Source organism: Bolinopsis microptera, chromosome 2, assembly GCF_026151205.1.
Source record: "Bolinopsis microptera isolate Bmic1 chromosome 2, MBARI_Bmic_1.0, whole genome shotgun sequence".
Taxonomy (NCBI): domain Eukaryota; kingdom Metazoa; phylum Ctenophora; class Tentaculata; order Lobata; family Bolinopsidae; genus Bolinopsis; species Bolinopsis microptera.
Genome location: NC_087073.1, coordinates 9,492,879 through 9,503,313, shown reverse-complemented (window position 1 = coordinate 9,503,313; position 10,435 = coordinate 9,492,879). Strand labels below are relative to the sequence as shown.

General features: G+C 37.0%; 2 protein-coding genes across 3 annotated transcripts; both read left to right on the top strand.

Moving 5' to 3' along the window:
• Nucleotides 1-702: 702 nt before the first annotated feature.
• On the top strand, nt 703-2,742 carry LOC134811144 (RNA-binding protein 48-like). The gene is made up of 2 exons (XM_063817879.1): nt 703-872; nt 1,434-2,742. The coding sequence occupies exon 2, from the start codon at nt 1,636-1,638 to the stop codon at nt 2,608-2,610; it is 975 nt and encodes a 324-aa protein (XP_063673949.1). The 5' UTR covers nt 703-872; nt 1,434-1,635; the 3' UTR covers nt 2,611-2,742.
• A 211-nt stretch (nt 2,743-2,953) lies between these two features.
• LOC134811415 (ankyrin repeat domain-containing protein 66-like) lies at nt 2,954-7,828 on the top strand. 2 transcript variants are annotated; one of them, XM_063818211.1, is made up of 5 exons: nt 2,954-3,078; nt 6,001-6,105; nt 6,247-6,439; nt 6,774-7,578; nt 7,631-7,828. In XM_063818211.1, the coding sequence occupies exons 1-4, from the start codon at nt 3,012-3,014 to the stop codon at nt 6,886-6,888; spliced, it is 480 nt and encodes a 159-aa protein (XP_063674281.1). In that variant the 5' UTR covers nt 2,954-3,011; the 3' UTR covers nt 6,889-7,578; nt 7,631-7,828. The 2 variants fall into 2 exon arrangements, with proteins under 2 accessions (XP_063674281.1, XP_063674282.1); XM_063818212.1 differs by lacking the exon at nt 7,631-7,828 and having other exon boundaries at nt 2,987-3,078; nt 6,247-6,462; nt 6,774-7,574.
• The last annotated feature ends 2,607 nt before the right edge of the window (nt 7,829-10,435 follow it).

Here is a 10,435-nt window from a genome sequence, read left to right as displayed (position 1 = left end):
TATGGGCCGCGCGCGCATCCAATAATGCTTCTCGTTACCACAAAGCGGCGAGATGCGAAGGATTGACATCGTGAATCAATATCATTCTTGTATCACGTGGTGACCCCCACTGTCGCTTCACTATAGTGTTTCTACGGGGAGCCGCGTACTCGTGCGCGGCGGGTTATACAACGTATGACAAACAAAAATGTCATATTCGCATCAAAATGTTTTTGGAAAAAAGTTTTTCGTTTGTCAAAAAACTTACCATCAACACTTGTTGGTGATTTTTTAAATTAAATTACAAAATAACGAATACGTTTGCCGGCAATCCTTTAGAAAGCAAAAATAATATAACTGCGAACACAAAGAACAGCACGCCAAATAAAATTCTTCACAGCTAGCTTGTAGCCTTGATACATAGTATAGTAAATCGCGCTATATATATAATTTATAAATATTAAAAATAAAAATTTGACAATAAATTTTAAAATGATCTTTGGCGCCGCGCAGATCCAGAAATCTGCGAAAAAATCGAGCGCTATTGCAAAATATCTCAACAGAATCTTATTTATTTTTCAATTTTTGCGTCTTTCTTTTTGTCTTGTTTCCTTATATTTCCACCAGATTTATCAATGTAGTTTAATTAAGTAGCCATTGCCACTTACAATATTACTGTTGTATATATACAGTACAGACCACAGACATGTACACTACGTATATATACGTAGTGTACATGTCTGTGGTCTGTACTGGGCCGTGAGACACAAGGGTTACAAATTTCTCACAGTGGACACCCGGTTTTGTTTAAGCTCACATTACTGGACGGTGCTCAGCCTGTCATTCCGCCGAATCTCTATTCGTTTACGAACATTGTAGCCTGGGGTCCCCAGGTAAGGCTCACAGGGCATATCGAATGCATAAGCATATTAATAGGCACATCTCAACCAGTGGCGTAACGTTGCCTGTTGGCGCCCCCCTGCCGAAAAAAGCGCCCCCCTGTTGGCGCCCCCTCCCCTTTTGGTGCCCCTCCCTAAAATTGAACAAATTAGGTGATTTTAGAGAATACGCCAGTAAAATCTCTAAAAAAGTGTGTATCTAGCGCAGTTTTGCTAGTACTTTAGTTCAGTTTTCGAAATTGTCCCACATTCAAACGACGATTTGGCGCCCCCCTAAGACGGCGCCCCCCTGCACAGCGGGGTCAGCAGGGCCTTTCGTTACGCCACTGATCTCAACTACCTCTCACCATACTTTGATTATTTATGTTTTATTCATCAAGTTGTTACAAACCAGTGCTGTTTGATTTTTACAGACAATGATAGTTCCTTGATATCATTATAATCGTAGGAGATTAAAATTATATAGATATCAGATAGACATGTTTGGAATCGATATTTTGTAACACAAATTTTAATTTAATCTAATGATTTTTTTTATTTTACTTACCACCTCAGTGGAAATATTTCTGTGCTTGATCACCTGACGTGGATTTCCTGACTTAATTTATGCACAGTGGCAACTTGGATCGGATTACACTGTCAGTAACGAGGTCAGTGTCCAGCTAAATTGTCATTACGATTCATGAATGTGCGATCATTAGGGAACGTTTCAACTCCCTAGGGATTAAAGTCTTTTAGGTTTGTAAATTTGATCAATATGTCAGCATCAGAAGATATACCTTGTCATCACAAGAAGGCAGAGGTTTGTTTTACAAGACCTGAATACAGAGCACCTAACAAACCGAATGCTGTAAAGGTGTATACTGTAAGTCAGGAATCCCTATATCTCATTATACAGCATGTACCAGCTATAAATCTTGGACCAGAGCTAGCCAAACTGCTAAACAACTCAGGCACTCTTATCAAATTTGAAAAAATCAATGACTATCCTTGTGAGGAATTTACAGAAGCTTATTTATGTAAGTATACTACTCTTGCATCGGCTCGGTATATCAAAAAGAAGTATGATGACCATAGTTTCTATGGATCACAGCTCCATCTGACTTATGCTCCAGAACAAGAGAGTGCTGATGAAACTTGTCAGAAATTGGATGCATATCGCAAGAGCTTTTGCAAGGTTTTGAACAGTTTGTCATCACAACAAAATACATCCGCGCTCAGAAATTCCTTCAAACGAAATAGTGCTGATTATAAAGCCTTGCACTCAGACTCAATCCGTTTTCAGAATAATGAATTACGATACAAAGACTTGTCTGTAGGCACCCGTCATCCCTCATATTCTTTCCTTCAGTCAAGTATTTCAGAAACAGCAACAAACTCCTGTGAATTGCATATTCCACGCATTTCATTGCCAACAAACTGTAATAGCACAACATCAAATCCTCCAACACAACAGTTGTTCTGTAAAACCTCTGATTTTAGGCCTGTACCCAGACAGGTTAAGATAAGACAGAGTGGAGCAGAGAGACATGTTGGAAAGCAAAAAAGGGGTGGTAATGAAACTGTGAAACACATTGGGGTACCATCCTCAAAGAATCTTCTGATAAGCAGCGAACTCCTCAATAGAACTGGAGAATCAAATTCCGCAAAAGATAATTCAAACAGAGCACATAATAGTTGCACTGCTGAGCAGTCAAAAGAGGTTAAAATAAAGAAACGAAGGAGAATATAATCTGCTCTTGGAATTTTAGAAGTAAAGGTGTTGCATTACTTGTTCAATTCAAAGATTTTTATTTAGCTAATTTGTTTTTCAGTTTAATGAACACCAGCTGTCTTTTATTATAAAATATATATTTATTTCACATTGAACTTGACAACTTTTAGTAAAACCGATTTTAATTCATATCGATATCTTACTGTTAGGCTTTTGATGTTGTGTATAAGTCACTCATAATTTTTTCGAAAAACCAGGTTTAACTCATTGAGAAATGAGTGGCTGATGTTTGATAATTCTTTAATTTTGGTTTAAATATGTATTTTCATTTGTATATAATATTATAACGATTAATTATATTAACAATAATACTATTTGTATGTTACATAGCTGGATATGAGAGAAGTCTACCCTGCTATATGACTGAGCTTCATGAGTTCTCTGCCCTAGGAGACGAGGAGGCAGTTCAGGATCTTATCTATAGAGGTGGGTTTATTTTATACTTTAAAGATATGATTATACAGTGTGGCCAGTTATCAACTATATTTTTACATTTGAAGGTCAATCTGAGACATTCGTTTGGCAACCGAACATCACAGTGCCATGTTATGAGCCTGACATGTTTTTTTATAAATAGCTAATTATTGGCCAAACTGGACGGATCCAATCTGACTGACATATTTTTTTGTCATTATAATATATAAATAATATATAAATGTAATCATTTTTTATAACATACTACAGAGCCTTGACAATTATACTCTGCTAAGATTATTTCCCACGAATAGGTAATATTATAAGATGTCGAATAAATATTGCTCGATCAATCTGACAATCCATCAAAGTTATTAACAATAGAATGTTCACATATAAATCTGTGTTTTCCATACAAGTTAAATGTGTCATCGTCATCATACAGGTGTTTGTTGAACACCCTTATCAACGTTTTGCTTGTTCAGATCTGCATCAGTTCTTTTTCCTCCTGGCAAAGGGTTGTATTATTATTGTAGTATTGTATAATGCTTTGTCTTCATTAGCAAATATTCATAAAGTTTACGTTCTAAAATGTCGAAATATTGAATTTCAAGCTTGCTTTTTTCTCACCATGACTAGTAGATGATGCTATGTTGAGAATGTAGGTCATGAACTTATAGGAAAGCCGTATTCTGGACCATACAAATGCTCTAAAGCTGGACACGGTAAGACTATAGATGTAGAAGTTGCTGTAATTGTTCAGGGCAATGAACGAAAATGCCACTCTATAAAAATGGGTATGGAAGAAACTTTTGCTCTCCTCCTCGACTTTGATGATGGATGCCCCAACACGGTACACAACCTCTGGTAAGATAGAGATGCAGTAGACTGATGCTGTGAGAGTAATTGCCATGAGTCCTTGCTTCTTCAGACATTCTCGGCCTCGGCGAACAACCTTCTGAGCTACAACTAGCAAATAAGCAGTGGTCGTGACAACCAAACAAGTTGGCACAAATAACACCAGCAGTGCAAGCAAGGGCTGCAGCCATAGCCAGATGTCTGATGAGAAACCAAAATCGCATGCATACCTTCTATAGGAAAAAAAGGTATCCCTCCAATCTACAAGAAAGGCTGTGACAGGTGTGGATAAAGCTGCAAACCAACAAGCCGCACAGACCATGTGGGATCTCTTCAATGTTGTGAAGGGGGATATCCGGAGGGGATATTTCAGGAGGAGCAACTTACACGTAGTCAAAGTACAAATGAGAAAATTACTTGCAGAAATGAAATAGTATTTTGCAAAACAGTTCAAAAAGCACAGGATGTTGCCAAACACCCATTTATCTGCGATCACAGAAACGAATATCGGTAATATGTTTGTAACGGAAACCATCAGGTCACAAATTGCCATGTGCTGAATGATGACAACGATCATTTTATGAAGCTTAAAGGCCTTGTACTTCATGGATGCTATAAGAATGGCTGTGTCTCCTAACAAAGATGAGGCAATGACAAATAGAAAGTATCCGGCCCAAGTGTATCTTGTTGTGAGACTGTCAATGCCGTAAGCTGTTCTGTTGCTGTACTTATAATCTCGGAGATTGAACATGATCTGGTGTTTGGGAAAAAGTTAAGCGGAAGAATTAGAAACAACAGAGCAAGTGTGTCATAAAACGTGAGCTTGGCCATACTGTGATGTATCATGTAACGTGAATGTAATAGTTTCGTGCCACATAACAATACATAATATTTTGTAATATGTTATGACAGAAGGTGCGCTCCCTTTGTTTGCATACTGGGGACAATAGCAAAATAATAACATTTTATGAAAAAGGCTCCTAATTGACGCAATTATGAGAGGGTTGCGGATAGCCAAGCTTGGTAACAAATGCGCAATAGATGTTTATACTGGAATGTCTTTGATACTAGGACTAAAGCTGTAAATAAATAGATAAATTCTAACATTTATTACACGCTTCGTTATTAAAATATACCCAACCTTGATGTACATTTGAGTCACTCAAGCGAGACTAGGAGGAGACCTTTTCAAGTACGAGCGAGACTTGGTATGGAAATGTCAAGATTATGCACTTTTATATCGGTTCAGACATTATGGACAAACATTAGGAATATTATCCAAAGCTAGGTAGAAATTAAATGTTTTTAGTGCATTTTATGCTCTCAATGTGTTCCGACCAGTGATTCTTAGGATTTCTTAGCTCTTACAAATATTATATTACACCATACAAATAAATATAAATATAAATAGCACCTACATTCAACATACCTAATTGTAATGCCTCGCTCTAATGCTCTTACTGTATTATCATTATACAAATGTGAGTGTTCCCAACGTTGCAAAGTGCTCAACTGATATGACTTAGGAGCTATTATGATTTCGTACAAAGCAAACTAAACTTATTTATTCAACTCTAAGTTTTGTGTATGAATCATCAATCAATCATCAGGGACATAAATACAATTAAAATAACATAAACAGTAATAATTATAATATGACACAGTGCTAAAATGAATTTTTAACTACAAATTTTCTAAAGTGGCAACATTTTGATATAAGCTCTGATCTCTTATTTAATGAGGTAGGGTTCTTTCTAGGGCACATCGAGACAAATATTGCAGTGCCCCACCCCATGTAGCTATTAGGTTAAGGTATAATTCTCCGATTGTTGCAGTCTATCTTATACTTTGTATTGTTCTTGGTCCCCAACTTCAAAGGCTATATGGGACCTGATTTCCCGAACTTTCGAAGGCTATATAATGGGACCTAAAGGAGAACAATACAAAGTATACCATAGACTGGAATTATAACTAAATCTAATAGCTACAAGGCTGGGGCGGGGCACTGCTATTACTCTATACTGATTTCTCTCTATAAACATTTCTATATTTTTCTATAATCTCCTTATGAATCAGGTGTGAATGTGAGCGAGAAGGACGTAGAGTGGGGAGGCAGGACTCCGTTACACTGGGCTGTCACTAATGGACATTACTTCGTCACTAAGAGCCTTATTTATGCAGGTTAATTATCTGACCTTTCCCATTTTAGGATCTGTTTTTGATAACAGTGGTATTACATACTATACAGCTGCGTGCTAAAAAGTATCCGATTAGAAGTTGTTAATGACGAATCCGATCTGTTTCAGTATTATAACTTTGCAGGTGCCAGTATCAATGCTAGAATGAATAACGGGTGGACACCTTTACACTGCGCTGTGGAAGCTGGGCACAAGAAGATAGCACAGCTCTTGCTAGACAGTGGCAGCCACCCCTTCGCCAGCGACAGATTCAATGATACCCCCTTCGATGTTGCCAGAATCTACAAGCGGGAGGAGATACTCGAAGTACTGGAAAAGTATGTTACACCGTTTTGTGGAGGTTTCTGGAAATTTGATTATCAACATGTTATCTGATATTTCCTATTCTCATGTCACTTCATAGTTTGCTACCTTATTGTTTTTTCCATTCATCATTTTATAATCGCTAAAAATAGGACTCGTGCAGATGGCATTAAATCGGTGAAAGCCGAAAGGTTAACAAGACACATTTAGTAGGATATAATGTTATCTCTGAGCTGTTATTACATAATTTGGCCTCAGCTCGTCCTGATTAAGGAGGAGTCGCATGTCGAAGAGAAATAGTTTTCTGTAGAATATAGATAATGAGCTGGTAATGTTGGAATCACTCAGGCATACCATGTCGCACGCTGACAGCTTGACTCTGGAAGAAGAGGAGAAGAAATTAGAACTGGAGGAAGATTTCGGGTTCTTGGCAGATCCGGGTTCTCCAGAACCAACTCAATGACATTTGTAATAACACACCACTACCATACTAGTACTCTATTTAATCATATTTAATCAGAATATGTACATATTTGTTAATATTTTTATCCCTTAAATGTTTTAAGCATGCTTTGATTTTATATGTTGACATAATTTATTCGACCTTAAATAACCGTAAATTTTATAATTTTTATAAGGTTTTTTAAGAAATTTGTACAGCTTATCACCAAACGCCTGCACTGCTTTAATCCGAAACTCGTAATTACTGGATATATACAGTTAACTTTTCTCCCTATGCAACATGCAAGAACCCGAAGAATTTATGGATCGCACAAACTACGATAAAGTCTTATTTGTAGTCGATGTCTGATGATCGTTTGAACATTAGTGACTTGATAAATTTGCCAAGTATTACTTTCAAAGAATTGGGTATTGATGAACTTGTTATGAGTTATAAAAGTCTAAAACCTTGGTAATTTGCACTTAAAACAAATAGATATTACGCACTCAAGAGCAGACGTCGTGTTGGGTTTCCCTTATTGCTTGCTGAATTGCAGTTATTAGTTCAGTTATGTGATTTGATCAGACTGCTTGAAACCACTAGCGATAGTTCTCTGCCATCTAACTACCTGATATGATACTTTTTGTCATGACACTGTACATGTACAGTGACTAAGTCGCGTGGCAGCATTAAGTATATATACTATTCAAAGTGTGTGTAACATACATATTTTAAATACTTTACTTTATATATATATATAAAGTAAAGTATTTAAAATATATATGTTACACACACTTTGAATAGTAATTGATGATTTATATTGTAATTTAGAAAGTAGTTCAAGTTTAGAAGATTCGTAATTTCAAATCACTTCTTCAACAGAAAACAGAATTTTGAAATTTAAAAATTTGATAATAGTATAATATCATTTATTTTGCTCTCAAAATGGATGTTATTCTCAAATGATACTTGTTTCTATCTCATAAACTTCAAGTGGACCATATTATAGGATCATATTATACTTAGACCTGAAAACATTTTAAAAGATTATAGTAATGTTATCTAATGGCTTAAGTTCGTGGTTTAAAAGACTGAAAGTTTTCACTCTTTATCTTTCAGGACTGACCAGTGACCAATGGTCACTGGTCAGTCCTGAAAGATAAAGAGGTCACTGACCATCTTAATGCCATATTATCTTTTCGTGGTGCTATTTATAGAACATCCATATTAAGTTACCACTAATTTCTCGGTCAATTATACCGTTTGCGAAAATTTCGTATTTCTTAAATTGGTATTGTAATTACGATATAATGAACCCAGCCTTTATGAAAATATGCGAACTAAAATTAAAAACCCCTCATTTGATTATTAAACACCGGTTAGAATTATCATAAATGCACTTTTCTTATGGTGTACGATGATTTTGAAGACATCTTAAAGCAAAAAGCAAAAAACTGTAAACTAATGTTGAAAATACTCAGCATATGTTGAAATATTAGTGTTGCGATGTTTACTACTTCTCTAACTTATCGTTTCAGCTTGACAATAACCATGGAAGACACCGAAGAACCTGTAAACTGGGATAACGTAGAGCTGAACATTGAAACTGAACCTATCTCTGAAACCGAGAGTGAAGCTTACTTCCCAGAATCTGCTCTTATCAGGTCGAGTGATCAGTCTTTCCAGGAAGAATGTGAAATTATTAATGCTGAATTATTTCTTTGTTTTCTGTGTGAAAAGGAATTCGTTGAAAAACAGAGCCTCATCAGTCACATCAAGTCAGTGCATGAGAATGATACCTTGTGTTTCATATGCAAGAGCGAGTTTACTTCTGTCTCCGTCCTTCTAGTGCACATTGATCTTATTCATCTTGATAAGTCACCCTCAAAACCTAAGTCAAAGTGGAAATGTTTGGATTGTACTTCATCAACGGGTTCAAAACACAACAAATCCTTTCATATTTGGGCCACCACATCTCCTTTCATGTATCAAAGACACAAGGTTGTGAAGCATTCTAAAGGCGTGAGTGCAAAGGACAAGATTGCTGGACTTACTCCTCAATATCAATATGAATCGATATATGTATGTCATTTTTGCAAAAGTGGTTTTTATTTTTGCGAAAACTTGTATCTGCATTTGGTGCATAAACATCGTATCGAATGGGACATCGCCTTTAATGTTGCTTCAAACTTTGGGATGTTGCACCAAAAGAAAGTTTTCCGCTGTCTGAAATGCCCGAAAACTTTCAGCAACGAAGCCTTGTCGGATGATCACTCAGACTCGGCCTGTCAATTTTTCCTGGAGAACTATAACCTGTTAACAGGCTGGTGTTCTCGGTGCCCTCTTAATATAACCCGTCAATACTCCGAGTTTCTAGAAACTTGTCATGCATACTGTGTTTATGCTGACTGTCATCTTCACCCTTCCACTTCCAGCAAAGTAAAGACGTGCAATATAGCATACAAACATTGTAAAATTCCCATAATGTTTCGTCATGTAAATTATGATAAATGTAACTGTTGTCGCTACCACGGACTGAATCTTTTCACTTGTCCGCTGTGTTACGGTGAATTTCCCAGCTTCATAACCCTCACTGGACACTACTTCAGGAAACACTACCAGGATTACGGAGAAATTGTTTCAAAACTTGAGCCTGGGAATTGTGAGGATTTTAGTAAAAGAATGATATCAGGTAGTGGTACTGCAGAGGGAAAGTCAAGCAAAACCGTAATAGATTTGGGATAGAACCGAGAACGTTGTAATCATTGTAAATGGAGAGGGCCCGTCTGCAGGGACCGAATACAGTCGGTCCGGACTAATTTTGTCTTTAGTTTCGTTCCCAATTCTGTCTGTCCGATAGTCTTTATTTTTTCTTGCTTGGAGTTGGGACAGAATTTTAATCAGCCATATTTTTACAATTATATGATAAGTTTGATTGTTTAGGCATTCCCCCCCCCCTCCCCCCCCCCCCCCCACTGTTATGTATTGTTTTTCAATTTATCTTTCCTTCAGTTCAAATCTTTACGGTAGCACATCCCCAGATTTATTAGTGGTACGATTTCCGATGTCCATACTCATATTTATAACATTAAGTATAACGGGTGATGAATAAAAAATGGGACTACATGTTTTTTAGCCCTCAGATTCCACCTGAACCAAATTTTGATATTTTACCACAACCACCAGTTACTCTGAACGATACTCGAACAGTTTCCGCCCCCATTTGATCAAATTGGTTGATCTTTTTCCCCGATAATGGTCTCGAACTAGGGGAGGGGTCCTATAAAAGTTTTACAGTAAAGCACTGTTCACAGAAGTCGCCTCACAGGTAGTTAAAGCTTCCATACCAAAAGATATTTAGCAGAGAGTATGCCGAATTGTATGCTTAAGACGAGGGTTCAACACCCATCAGCGTAGCTAAAACCAGTAAGAAGATATTTAAGCTCAAAACCACCTGAGGGGTAAAATTTTACCGTGTGAAAGATCGAGGCTAGGTCAACTATCGGCTTTAGCATGGTCTATAATGGTACCACGTAAAAATCAAAGTGCTTGGAGCCTTGCCTGGTGT